At 51.4% G+C, this 15,000-nt stretch overlaps 1 protein-coding gene across 5 annotated transcripts in view; it reads left to right on the top strand.

The window, feature by feature from the left end:
* The window catches only part of LOC126581340 (homeobox protein cut), a 151,398-nt gene that overhangs the window by 126,816 nt on the left and 9,582 nt on the right, over positions 1 to 15,000 (top strand). For 3 of the 5 annotated variants that reach the window (XM_050244919.1, XM_050244918.1, XM_050244917.1), the window contains exon 6: positions 2,402 to 3,148. In XM_050244919.1, the coding sequence (XP_050100876.1) occupies positions 2,402 to 3,148 (747 nt within the window). Of the gene's footprint in view, positions 1 to 2,107; positions 3,149 to 15,000 lie in introns of those variants that run through there. The other 2 variants (XM_050244920.1, XM_050244921.1) reach the window with 1 other exon arrangement.

The raw sequence follows: 15,000 nt of genomic DNA, 5'->3' as shown, positions 1-15,000 counted from the left end.
CGAGATCGATCTCGTCGAGCAGCTGCCGCGATGCTTTTGTGTTTGAAAATGCTGCATTTTCCGGCGGGCCCTTTGACGGAGCGGTGCCGCCCTTCTTCAACGGTGGAAAACTGAACACTACGGATTCCCACGCCGCGGCTCGTTCGTGTGCTGTTGGCGATCGATGGCGGCACCCAAGACACCAGAGACACCAAAGAGCGAGAGAGATCCCTTTGGGTATTAAGATTTTATTTTTACGACCAAATCGCCTACACCAGCAGCAGCACAGACAGTAGCAGATCGTTCAGATCTGACTGATATTGTGTTGTGGAAAAGCGGAATTTTTCCCTGTCACATTGGCGACCATCGTATGGCAGCACGTTGGACGATTAATAAAAGTTTCATCAAAATGCAAAAAAAAAGACAATCAAACCAAACGGCAACGAGCGAGTACGTCCGCCGTTGTTGGTGCACCAAATCCGCGAGAAGAAACTCATTCGCAACCAGCGCTCGCCAGTGCTCGCCAGCGCTCTCAGGGGACCAGCAAGATGGACATCATTTGCTCGACGGCTCTCCCACGCGATTGGCAAATCGACCGAGGCCCCAAAAGTCTCTCCGTTCGCCACCATTAACACTCACATTCGCGTTCCTCTGTTTGAGGCGATCGCGTTCGCACACAACGCGATCGCGATCACTGTCACAGCTGGGACTGCCGGGGACGGGGAAAGATCACCTACATTGTGATGCCCCATCGTGCTTCTTGTGCGCATTGAATTCAAATGGCTTTTCAGTGGCATCACTCTCCCTCCGTTGGGACCCCACCAGACGATCAAGTGATCGAAGTGCCTCGCTCCCTAGTGGTGGTGGTGGTGGTGGTGCCAGTGGCGATGCTGGCGATGATGGAATTATTGAAATTTATGGCTCCCGTTATTATTGTTTTGCGTTCGATCACCGCGCACTCCGCTGACAGTAGCAGCAAACCCCCCCCCCCCCCCCCCCCCCCGGACGCTGTTACCACCCTAATGGCCACTGTGTGTGCCAGCGTGCCACCCTCCTCGAACAGTGCGTCGCTTCTCACGCGCCACGAGACGGAGACTGGTGTTACTATTTCATGGGAAAATAAACATGTTTTACATAAGTTTTCTTCACTCCATTGAACTGGCACACGCGGACACATACAGACACACGTACAATCCGGCTTGGCTCATCATCATTCACAATACCACCACCACCACTGCCACCCCACGAATTGGAGATCATTTCGATTTCATATCATCAGCCCCTTATTTGGTTTCGATCGTTTTGTGTTTCTCCGCGTGATCTGTTTTTTGAACACAACCACCCACGGAGCATCTTGAACGCATCGTTCTCATCACCCCAAAACTCTAAGTTTGATTTCCGTTTTTGTCGTTAGAGAGAGAGAGAGAGATACGACACACGGAGAAAGGGCTCATCATGTGTCTCATCATGTGTTGTTGCTCAAAAATGTAATTTGTGCCCCGCTTTCCATCCTCCCTCTCTTCTTCTTTTCCCTTGGCGACCATAGGATCACCACGCGTTCATGATGATAGCAATAATGCCGGAAGTGGTGCAGTTCCGCAACCCATCCGAGCCCTGTCACCAGCGCGCAATACTAACCGTAACAGTAGTGGTGGTGGTATCGGTGCCACAAGCAATAGTAACACTAGTAGCATCAGTAGCACCAGCAGCAACAGCAGCAACAGCATCAGCACGGCGGCCATCGTGTCGAGCTGCGACTCGCCGTCCTCCTCCGCTAGTGAGCAGCCTCCGCGTAACGCTTGTAACGACCTTACTAACAACAACAACGCCAACAACACGACGATGGCCAGCTACAACAACAACAACCATTCCTCTTCCTCCTCGTCATCCTCCTCCGCCTCATCGACAACATCCTCCTCGACCATCACTAACAACAACACCGGCAGCATTAGCAACTGCAGCATTGCATCTGCCACTGCGCTGAACGAAATTAACAACAATTCGCTCAACTCGTGCTCGCGCCCGGCATCAACGCCGCAGCAGCAACAGCAGCAACACCCTTCATCATCACCCTTATTGCGTCCACCAAGCCATCCAGCTGCACCACACCAGCAGCAGCAGCAGCAACAGCAGGGGCCAGGGCAGGGGCCACCACACTGTCACATGCCATCGCAACCGATGCCGAACGATCCGGTAGCGAGCGCGATGAGCTCGTTCCTTCCGCCGCCACTGCAAAACGTGGAACAGTTTGGGTCGTTTCTGGGCGAAGAGCTGGTCAGCAGCTGGCGCCGGGGTGTGGCCGAGCTGCCACCGCCACCACCGGGACTGGCAGCAGCGGCCGCAGCCGCAGCAGTCGCTGCGGCACGCAATCCGGCCTTACTAATGAACCACCACCATGTTGTTGTTGCCTCGTCCCCGACAGATCTCGGTCCGGCTTCGTTGGGCCACCAGCATCAGCATCAGCATCACCATCACCACCTGCAGCAGCAACAACAGCAACAGCAGCAGCATCAGCAGCTCCATCAGCACACATCGCCAGAGGACAAAGCGAGTAGCCAACACGACAACTCTTCGTCCGCCGCCAGTACACCGATCCTGCGTGATGATGGTGTATCCTCGCGCCACGATGAACACATGAACGGTGGTGGCCTAACGCCCATGTCCATCTCGAAGAGCCCACTCGAAGACAACAACAATACGCTGAGTGCACTGGGGCGTATGGATGGGGCCGCGGCCAACCTGATACCGGGACTTCCGTTTCAGTTCCAAGAACGTGGCCACTTCCGGTTCGCCGATTCCGATCTCCAGATGCCACCCGGTTCGATGGTGGGTCGGCTCGGTGATTCACTCATCCCGAAGGGTGATCCGATGGAGGCGAAACTGCAGGAGATGCTGCGCTACAACATGGACAAGTACGCCAACCAGAACCTCGACACGTTGCACATTTCGCGGCGTGTCCGGGAGCTCCTGTCCGTGCACAACATCGGCCAGCGACTGTTCGCCAAGTATGTGCTCGGGTTGTCCCAGGGCACCGTGTCGGAGTTGCTGTCGAAGCCGAAACCCTGGGATAAGCTGACGGAGAAAGGGCGCGACAGCTACCGGAAGATGCATGCCTGGGCGTGCGACGAGAATGCCATCATGCTGCTCAAGTCGCTCATCCCGAAGAAAGGTAAGTCATCGATTGTCTTCCAATTCCCCCCAAAAGACCTACAAGTCTCGCGCGAACTCTAAACCATATCACCAGACCACTTGAGCGAGTTGCATTAATAATGCGGATGCACGGGCACGCTCGCTGCGGGCGGAGGCTGGCATTAAACAATGTTTTATTAAAAAAGTTTTTCCACCAAGTCGCGGAACTCTCCTTCTCGAAGGAATCGCTCGTTCCGCGGCTGGCGTTGCAATCGTTTCGGTGAAAAGTGCATCATCCTTTGCGCGTCTAGCCAGAGCTGTACGGAAGGACTTCTTCTTGCGATGCGAACGCTACGTTCCAACGAAAAAGGGTTTATGTTTATCTTCCCGGGCACATTCCTGGGCTGCCGGGGAAGTGAAGTTACGCGGGGGTGGTGGCAAGATTAATATCGAAATTTCACCAAATTGGCATATTTCTGAGTTCAGGATCCAGGGAGCTGGCAACTGCAGCACATCGACTTCAGGACCACTTCATGTCGCGCTTTTCCTTTTTTCCGTCCCAAAGCGTGTTCTTTTCTGCAATTTTCTGCTGCTGCATTCTTATTTTGCTCGCCAGCTCGCCGATTGGTTCATAATTAATATTTCATTGTGTTCCGTTGTGTGCATGGCAAAGAGAATCCTTTCCGGGGGGGGGGGGAGTTACTGGGCCCCGTACACTTGACATCGTGGTAGCAGCAATAATGTAGAGGCGAGCGTTCTCCAATAGAAAAGAATGTCAATTCAGTTGCTCTTTTGATTAATCACGCAAAAAAGTCGAGTTCCAGGGGACACCCGGGGCTTTGATTTGTGCTACGCGTACCCTTCTGTCGATGTCGATAACCACCAGCAGCAGCAGCAGCATTTGGGTGGGGGGACCCTCTTGGAATAATTATTGAGCCAGAAGAGAACAAACGATAGAGCTGGGACCGGGATTGTGTTCTGGACTAATGCTCGACAACAGTAACTACACATACTAGCACTCGTCGAAAGGATCGACGATTTGTTTGATGCGGATATCCGGAACTCGTCGTTCTCGTCGTTGTCGTCCTTGCCATTGTCGCACTCTCGGTGTGGCGTGGTAGTAGCGGGGCTGACAGCTGTCAAGTGGTTTGCTTACAAAACGAGAGCGAACGCTGCTACTACAACCGATTGCTCCTTCCATTCTCGGTTGCTACAACGACGACCAACGGCAACGATGGTTGTCGTCGGCATGTACATGTCGCGCTCGCTTTGATGGAAAAGTTTGATTCCGGGTCAAATATTTGAAATTGTGATTAATTGTCCACCTTTCCACCGTGTTCGCGTTTGTTCGCGTTTGTTCAATTAATCGATCGAGATAATTTAAATATGCAACCAGACACACCAAAAACGCTGATGTCGTCGACAGCAGCACCAGTACTGGGAGGGGATTTACTCCGAATTCATCAATTATTCACATCAAACACAGCCTCCTTTGCCGAGTAGCTTCTTTTCGTGAAAGACAACCGCTCCCGGTTTTAAGTCATTAAAGGGGAGAGGGTGGTGGCACCTACACAACATATGTGGGAGGGGGATGAACCAACATACACATCTGCCACACGTGTGCCCTTCTTTCGTTTGCATTTTCGGAAAGAAATCGTAAATACGTTGGTAAATTCGGCGGTACCTCTTTCCCCCTCTACTCCGCTGCAATCCTTGGCACCTTTGGATCGAACATTCCATTTTCGCGAGCAAACGACCGAGCCCTTGTCGCGCGAGTTCGCGATAATTGCCGTCTTGAATAAATTATAGATAAAGGCAATTTATAGGCCCCCAATAAAAGACAAAGAAAATGCGAGGTGGGTGCCATTCGGTGGGTGGTGTGGGTGTCTGCTATTACTACCGAGGAGAAAGAGGACGAGCGCACGCGTTTTTATTTTTGCGCAAAAGCCCCCCCAAAAACCGCTCGAGCTCAGAAAAAATCGATTACCGCTAATCCGCTCATTAAAGGCACCGCTCTCTCTCTCTCTCTCTCTCCGCTTCTTCTTCCTTGGGGGAATCCTTTTGCTATGCTACCACCCCCAACCACCTCCAAAGGGAAAACAGGAGTCTCGTTACCGAAATTCTTCGACCGAAAACTCCCTTGGGCCACCCCTTTCTCGCCGGTTTTTTGTCCGCAAACCATGCACAAGCACACGCGAGGCCGCGCCTGGTGGTGCTGCAGTCTCAAGACATCCTGTCGTGTGTGGGTGTATGTGTTTGCATATGGAAATGAGGGCACCCCAAACGGGACGAACCCGCCCGCCGCCTGTCGCTGGAGGGCGGGAAAGATTAAAAACTTTGCTTCGAACCCCTTTTCCGCTCGGTTCCCTCTCCTTTTTCTCTCGCTTTCGCTGGTTCCCTCATCAATTAATTGACGTCGCATGTACAACGTGACATACACCACCACCACCACATAACTGACAAGGGCAGCGAACGATTTTTCTACTTCGAAGCACAAAATAAACATATCACTGGCAGGCAGGCAGGCAGGCAGCAGACTTTGCTAGTACCGAACACGCATACATACATTGCGGTACACAAGATGGAAATTAAAAATCATCAAATTTCCCTGCAACTGGAGCTGGAACAACACCAGAACCTAGTGGTACGGCGACCGGTTTATAATGATTAGTAAACATTCCTTTTCATCGTTACATCGGTACCAAGTGGAGCCTAGAGATGGTCGTTCCGTAGCAGCAACATTACTTACCGGTTCTGCCGGTGACAGTTGACAAATCATGCATTCCCGGGTCCCAAAGATTCGTGAAATATCTCCCCAATTAAAGTGCAATCTAGGATCTCCTCTCTCCTAGGTCCATTTGAGAGTGACCACAGCAGAACAGGAGCTGGTATTTGGATGGAAATTATCGACAGTTAAAGAGCTATTAAACTTTAACCTGAGGATCCCTTCGGATTGACCACCAGGCAATCCCAAGGGGATGCGCCTTTTCTGGCATCCCCCAATCGGTTATCCGATGTCCAGCAGCAGCAACAGCGGAAAAGGGGATGATAGTTGCCACTTATTCATTTGCCGAGTGACCGGACCGAACTTTCGTATGGCGAGCGAGCAGATAAAAGACTCAAAACGACGACCCAAAGATACGACCTACTAGTACCTGCCAGAGGTCATCATCATCGGTGTGTGGATGAGGGAAGGAAGCTTCAAGAAACATTTTCATAATCTGATTACCTTCGCTCTTCGCTCTCGGTGTGCACTCGGTGACGCCATTTTTATCCAACCACCACCACCACCCCCCGGCCAGAGTTCAATCAAATGACAGCGCAGAACAATGGACCTTCTCAGGTTCTCATGGGTATTAGCTTTCTCGGTCTCGGTGGCGACTCACGGCGACTACTCATACACACGCTCGCCAGTGCGGAACGGTACAGCATCATCATCATCATCATCATCATCATCATCATCATGCTGCTGCTGCTGGTGGTGCCGTCGTTGTCTTCCATGTCAGATGTGGCCGCCTCAATCTCAATGCTCACTCAGTTAAACGTCATTTATTCGGCGAAGCTCAAGGTTCACTAAAGGAGGGTGGCAAAGGGGGTGGGGGCTCGGAGACCGAGAGTTCGGTCGAGTTCTTTCATTCGCCTTCGGTTGCGCTTTTATTCGCATTTTTCATCCACCATTCCCACCGTCACCGTCGACGGCATCGGGCCCCGTTATGTTTGCTCAATTGAATGGAGATCAGAAGAAGATTGGCCCTCTCTCTCTCTCTCTCTCTCGCGGTGATGTGTCTCTCTCCCTTTTTGGGGGGAAGGGAGGAGACCAAACCGAAGGCATGAGCGTACGCGAACGATCTTTCGACATCTTCCATGGCGTGCGCAGCCTTGTTGCTTGCGCGCCGTTTCGCCATCCATCAACAGCGAAAAGTGGACAGCCCACAAGAGACGCACACAGACGCAGAAAGAAACCCCCCTGGGGGCCCCTAGGTGCGCTCCAGAGAAACCAAATGAAAAGCTCATCCACAAAACGGCATCCATCTTGGCTGCGGCAAGTAGTAGTGCCATCGTGACTCCTCTTTCCCCCCCGAAAGGGAACCAAGGGAGCGGCCATTTTAAACTCCACCTCGCGCCAGGAACACGCATACAAAACGAGCAGGAAAGGAACGGTGGAGAGCAACCGAGATTTATCGATCAATTTAACATTGAACAGGGCTCTAATCGCTTTTATAGTTTTCGGTCTTCAGGCGGTCCTCGATCCTTTTGCGATTTATCTCTCGATAATGCAAAATTAATTGCAAACGATAAGATGGCGCAGGGGGGGGCTGGTCGCAATGAAGATGTGCACAGACCAGACACCGATCCCCCTTTCGATGCTAGACCACCCCAGAAAAAGGAAAGAGTTGGGACTGGTAATTGCCGGAAAAATCTAAACCAAAAAACCCGCCCCGGACCTGGAGGCGGAGGGAATATGGATTTGCGACTATTTATCGTAAACTTTCGACACACGCCCGCTCGCTCGCTCGGTCTCGAATCCTTCCTGAAGCCAAAATGAAGACATCTTCTCGCACCCCTTCCTGAGGCAGCCGTTTAGGGGGGAGTGTGTGGTCCCAGTAAATAAAAGTTATTCTTTCGAAGCGAATACACGGTCCTCCGTGCACGAGAGCACGGTCATTTGAACGGCTGCAGAGGCATACTGTTGCATACTCGGAGGAGGTCAAGGATCAACTAAGCAACGAGCGGGCGGAACTGGTTAAACGGTCGCTGCTCATCCTTTCTCTTTTGAGGACGTTGGCTGGTGTCATCCTGTCGCCAGGAACAACTTTGTGCCAACGTGTCCAGTCAGCGTCAGTGGACGACACTCCTAATGTCTGGCGTTGTTGTCCGGTGAGAGGTCAACCTGTCACAACCCTCATCTCGTGCGATATGTGTGCTGCCTTCCAGATAATGTGCATCCCTTTCCGTTTTTGCGTGCACAACAGAATGCGAAGAGCACTTGATTCCCCCTCCCGAAAAGAGAGCGAAAATGGCTACGTAAATTATTAAAAATTTCCCGAAAAATTCGCCCCGAATTAACCGGATCGGTGATCAAACGGATTTTGCGGCTCAATGAGTTTGCAATCGAAATCGGGATTTTTATTGGATTGGTACTCGTTCGCTGGTCCCCCGAAAATGGTTTGCTCGAAATCCTTTGATTTTTTGGCAGTAATTTTTGGATAAATTTTTACACAAAAGTTCCGTTTCCCTTTTTGGGTCCCGGGGATGCAAATGCATTTGTTGCAAAAGGGCAGTGCAGTGCAGCGCGCATGAAATGAAATTTGTTCGTTTGCTGCCCTGCTGCAACCAGAATTAAATCTTCCGTAACACCACCATCGTTAGTGAGGCAATTGTGCTGGCAACTGGCGACCGAAAAGAAGAAGAATCCAAGGACCATAGGTCTATACCCTTCGGGATCTATCTCCTCTGGCGGATGCGTGGGTCCCGCAGTTCTCGTGCCAGCAGCAGACCACGACGCTAGCACACCCGTCGCTGTTGTGGCTAATTATTGTAAATAATGAAAACGAAAGTGACTGGAACGGGAACGACCACGACCACGATGACGACGTGATATAAAAGCGGACGCGCGGTGCGATCCTTTTGCGATCATCCGTGATCTACCGCGTGAGTTACGATCACGGGTCCGGTCCGGTGGTGTGAAGGCATTAGCGGTCTAAAATGTCCCCTCGGGGGCGCACAAAGATGAAAAGCAAACTCACCGCGGCCCCAACCATCGTTAATCGGTCGCCCGGACTGCGGCACAACAACTGCTTCGGTGCTTGTGGTCTCGTCCTCGCTGTAAACATTGTTTTTATAATTTATTGATCAACGGCACACACGCGCTCCCGTCGAGGCCAGTGGTGCAGGATTGCAAGAAAATGGGAAAATAATTGATTATGCCTATCTGTATTATTGTCAGCAAAAGAGCCGCGGCCGGCAGTGAGTTGGTTGCCCCAAAAAACCATCGCATTTGGTGGCCATCACCGGCGTCCACGCCACGTTAACGATCTGGCCTATTTTTAAACATTTTAAATCCACAAATAATCACCAAAAACCACCACGCACGGTGCGCGCATTGTGTGGGACCTGCCGCCTCAACTGTGCGCAAAATACAGAGCGACGCCCAAGAAACCCCAAGGGAGAGGGCCATAAATCGATGAAGAAAAAAAGAAGAACCGAGAGGTCACGTCACGATCGATTACAATTCGAAATCGCGCGCGCGCGCGGGAGCCCGCGTTTGATTGTTGTTCACGCTTGGTTGTTCGGGAAATCAAAAATAGTTTTTAACAAGTCACAGGCAGTTCTGGTCTCCCTCTTTGCCCTTTGATTGATTTTCGAGTTTGAGTTCCTCGACAACCTCAATTCTTCGGATGGATTGAGGAATCGCGAGAGTGTTCAATTTTGACTGCTGAGCTGTCTAGCAGTACGGCTTGGCCATCAAAAACCGTAAGACGTCGTCGATGGCCACCGAAAAGTTGCGAAATCCTGTCGATCCCGTCAAGAGCCCGGCGTCCTTTCACGGGTTCCTTCGCCACCGCCCCTTCGGGAAATCGATAATGCGACTAGGGCACGCCAAGACCGCGCAGGCAGCACAGTGCCAAGCAGTGGCAAATGCGAAACATCATCATTGTTGCCCTCGATTTGGCCACCACACAGGCACACACTTTAGATCCAAATGTCACATCGGCCATCGGTGACCAGCGGCTTTCACAACAGACCAACAATTCCCGTTCGAAGGTGGATCACGGATTTGGCCACCTGCCACTCCGAGAAGACGCGGTAGGAAGAAGAAGGATTTAGTGTGTCGCAATCTATGATGGGCCATGGGTGGCAGTAAATAAAAGGGAAGGGAAAAGATATTTCATTTTATTGCCCCGCACACACACTGGGAAGATGGTTCGAAGATTAGAGATTAGAGGAGGCGCACGATGCGGATGCCAGGATGTCGTCGATGCGCTTAAATATAGCGAACGCCGTCGACGACGACTAAGCGCAACGCCGCGGACTTAGTGCTCACTTAGTCAGCCGCCAAGGGGCGTGAGCCAGGAATGTATTAATTAATGTTTAATTATTCTCATGCGCCACGAGATCGAGCGAGGGATCGTTCGCCGCTCGGTAATCTCGGTATCGCGAATTAGCGTGCGACACTTTCCTAGGACCACCGGCACCGGTACTAAGTATTTTAATTAATTAAATGAAATCGCTTTTGGTATTTTCCCGAGTGTGTGCTCTTTACTTGCATCACACGCGCGTGCACCAGCTGCAACTTTCGTTGCTAAAATATCGCAAAGAAAGTTTTTTTTTTCACAAGAAACCCCCCCTTCAAGACCCTTTCCGGCCTTTCCGGGGGGGGATGGCAACTAATTAAAAACTTTCATTTCCACCTGCACAAACCCACGCGGAGAACTTGCTCCACGAGGAAAGGTTTTAAATCTTCCGTTCGATTCCGCTCCGGAAGCAGCAAGTTCCTTTGGCCAACGTCAGCAGAAACGCTCGACCAGCGCGCTGCTGTTTCCGGTTTGAGCAAATGTCAGCAGAAACAAGCGAGCCACCCTGCTGGAGGTCCTGAACGATTGCGATCGCTTTTTGCAGCAGCAGCACCAGGAACCCCCTGGGCACTAGTGGGTCCCAACAATTTGCATATTAATGCCAACAACGGAGCGGCCAGTGCACTACCCACACTGACCTCCCCTCTAGTTCCTCGGTTATTAATTTGTTTATTACACTCATTATGGGGTCGGGAAATTTATTCCCTTTTTCACGGAATGTACGTCCACGTATGAGGAGAGGAAATACAACAAAAAAAAACTCCCCTGTGGTCGGTCGGTCGGCCGTGGGTCTTATGATTTACAACTATCGATATCCTGGAGGGCCGATGGTCTCTGGATGTAATTATGCTTTATGGCACTGCAGTACAGCGGAGCGATTCCTGTCGGCTCGGTTTCCGTTCGCTGTTTGTGGCCGCGGCCATCGGTCGCCACTTGACTTCTCGTCTTTCGTTCGATTGGACGATGAGGGGGTCCTCATTCAAACAGGACAACAACAACAACGGCCTGTGTGGTCGTCGTGCTTGAGTGGCATTAATCATCCAATCACGGCCAGAGGCTCTAGCAGCCGCCACTACACGTCAAAAGCAAACAATATCTAATTAGCAAAAGCCGCCCCGCGGAGGGAAGCGATTTGTGACCTCGATTCCGAGACAGCGCAGACTTGCGCTGTCTTCGGAAAGCTTTCACACTCGGCGGCCACCAGGTATCGATGTGATTAGTGTCCTTTTCAAGCGAGAGAGAGAGAGAGAGAGGCAGAAAGAGTATTGCGCACGGACATGCAACACATACATACAGAGAGAACAAAGGATGTGGCCACTTTCTCGCCGTGGACCATATTTCATTTCCATTTATTATTTTAAAAAGGCCACAGACCCCCTCACGCCTCACTCCGCAAACCGGTAGATAACGACAGTGGCCAGCTTTACGATGTCAAGCAACGGAATCCAACGATCAACCAGCGAGGGGAGCGAGTGTCCTTTCCGCTTTCGGAAAATGCCTAATTGGGAGCATCCACACCGCGGCGCGGTGCCGTCAATAAATCGAAAAGCAGAAGGCCAACAAGAACATTGTCAGGTCACGGAGGGGGTCACACGCGAATTCTAATTAAGCACAATCTGGCACAGAGAGAGAAAGAGAGGGAGAGAGACAGAGGAGACATTCTTAATCTTTGATCTGGTGGCAGTGTTGACTCCTCGGGCCGAAAAGGAACCGAAGGAAATGTCGTGGAATGTGACCACAATGAGGCCCCTCCGCTGTTGTAGTCCTTCTCGTCCCTAGTCTCGTCGCTCGACAACGACAACGACGACGACGATGGCACACGGCGCAGTGATTCGTGACGGCAAACAGACACAAACACACGAGACATCGCACCGTACCACCCTGCGATGACTGCGACAGACGACAGCAGCAGCAGCAGCAGCAGCTAGTCGCGACAAGCAAGCAAGCAGACAAGCAGAAAATGGGTTATTTATAACATTGATACAAACTTTACACACTATAGATTTCAATGTAATGTTGCAACGGGTTCCCTAGACCATGGCCCTGGCGTCCTATCCCCTCCCCCCGTGGTTTTTGATTTGATTCGCCACCGTGCCACGTGCACCGTTAGCGTGAGCTCGCGAACAGGAAAGCGACTTTAAATTGGCCACCTCGCGCCCAATAAACTAATATTATAAATATATTGTCACGAAAGGAGCACGGGAAGAGGGCAAGGGGTTCCCGGTGCACAGCTGCAACGCAGACGCGAACGCCGGAGATGCGTTGTCGGTCGCATCGTGATCGCGCGGTGACATTTCTTTGTTTTCCTATGCGCACGCACCACGCGACGACGACGACGACGCCAAGCAGGCCGCGCCACTGGCATTAATTAATTATTCGCGACGTATTTATAAATTCGATTTTCAGCTTCACAAGAGGCTGAAGGAGAGGGAAGAGAAGACCAGGGGGGGAAAGGGGTTAATAACATTTCGATGACACACATGGACCGCAGGGCGCCCGCACGCATACGATCGATCGAGCGAGAAAGCGCGCGCCACGGTGCGTCACGCAGTAATTAAAATCGAAAAATCATCGACCATCGGTCGACCCCGTGCTGGCTCTCTCGGTGTCTCTTCGTGGCCATAAATCACGAATCATGGTTCGGTGAGACCTGTCTTCAGATGGGAGCGAACGCACACAAACGAGATCAAACGATGTCTTCTAGTCGCAGCTCCTTAACGATAATTGATTACATGACATTTATCAATCACGGCGTCCCGCCCTGGCTGGCTGGCTGGCTGGCTGGCATCGGAAAGCAGGATACGACGACCCTCTGTTTACACTTCAATAAACCGCCAACCCTCCAGCCTCTTGCTGTAGAGCTGTGCGAAAATCAAATAAAGGAGGGCGACGGCTCCGAAATATTGAAAATATTTCATCAAAAACCCCGCGAGCCCCGAAACGGTGACAATTTCGTCAATTTCGTGACCTCCTTCCACTGCGGCGTTTGCGCCCCTTCGCGACGACAGGAGAAGACGGCACTGTAGGGCACCCCTCCGCGTGGCCACCACTCCGGCCTATGCGTATAAATACGAAATAAATAACCGTGCGTCCGCGTGAGTGCGCGAATGTTTTATAGCGACCGCGGTGTCGTGATCCTCCTTCTACTTTCGTGAGGACGCGTGCCAGGAAGGGGGAGACGAGAAGGAAGGAAGGTAATAAACAACTGACATGTAGATTAGACCGCACTCTCCCATCCACGGGGTGTTTTTTGGAACGAGATTAATAATAATATTCCCTTTTTTCGCGAGCAAGGATGTTGTGGAGTATAAACGGAAGGAATGCCACCAGAAGGGCGAAGACACAAGAAATTCGATGGAGAATCGGTTTCAATTCCGGGCAGCGACGCCACCAAACGCGGTGAACGTAATCGGCACCCTCTTCCCCGTGATGTTGCAGGTGAACAGGATCTCTTTATAAGAATCCATATTTATTTATGGCTTGTCGTGGAACAGAGGGGGAACAGAAGACCGCGCGGTAGTGGTAGTGGCCTTCAACGTGGACCTGGCTGCTGCATTTAGGCACTTTGCATCGAAACAACCGTATCAATTCACGCGCCACCACGCGATAACAACCCTCCTCCTTGTCGACGATGAATTCATCCGATCGACATCGGCATCGCTTCCGAAAAAGTGAATTAATTAGCTACTGGGGAGTGTCTTTTTTGGGAGGAAGCCCACCACCGAACACACAATCGACCTTCTTCTCCTTGGGCTTGTAAAACGGAAAAACCTTTCCTCGATGAACTGAACACGATTGTGTGCTCTCTCGCTCTCTGGGCACGTTCTGCGATCGATCCCGGGGGGTGGCTGCATAAATTATCCAGCCCCATCACCCCACCACTCGACAAAGGATCTTCCCGCGGAATGCTGGCCCTCGTGGCTCGTGGGTTCTGTGGAAGATTATTTTTATTAGCGCCCGGCGTGGAGGGTATTAGTTATTCAATTATCGTGAACTTGCGCTGGTATTTCTCTTCTTTTTTCCCGAAATTCCTCCTCCGCTCTGCTCAACTCAGTGGGATGGATCAGTTCCGGATGGGCGTTAAATTGGATGGATTAGAGGTGCCACTTTCGCCTTTCGTCGGTTCTCCGGTGCCGCAAAAGTAAATTAGAAATAGAAGAGGACGGGGGCAAATTGAACGCGAGCGACTAGGCGTTCCGTTTGCAGTTTGCATTAATTACCGGCGACACAAACGCCACATCGCACACGCCTCATTTGCACACATACAGGCATAAGCGATCATCGGGTTGGACATCATCAGCAGAAGAGGAATGTGTCCTGGCGCGCTGCACTGCACAGCGGCAGCAAATCGCTTTTAATTATTACAAAATTTCAAATCATTTCATCACCTCGTCTGCCGTGGGGGATCATCATCGTAATCATCATCATCCAGCGGTCCTCGTCGTGCTCGTCATCGTTTGAGGGGGGTGATTTGGACGCAGATTTTATTGCAGCCAGAAGCAGCTGTGCGCTCAGCGCCAGGATCTGGTAATAAAAATAATTTAGTAATAATGTGACACCGAGAGAGAGAGAGATCGGGAGATGCCTGAATGTGGAGTAGTGCTCCGTAGTGCTCCGTAGTGCTCCGTTGTAAAACTTAATGAAGTGTCAATTCGGAATCATTCCGAGCACTGCATCATGTGGTGCACAAGGGGGGGCCACGAGGGCGAGGGCTTGTAAAATGCAAAATGTATAAATATCAATCCCCGTGATGCGTACGATGCGTTGCACTACTGCTAGCGCTAGTGGTCCGGAACAGGCGAACGAACTGGAGAGC

Source organism: Anopheles aquasalis, chromosome 2 (genome assembly GCF_943734665.1).
Source record: "Anopheles aquasalis chromosome 2, idAnoAquaMG_Q_19, whole genome shotgun sequence".
NCBI lineage: Eukaryota > Metazoa > Arthropoda > Insecta > Diptera > Culicidae > Anopheles > Anopheles aquasalis.
This window is presented reverse-complemented; position numbering and strand designations above follow the sequence as displayed.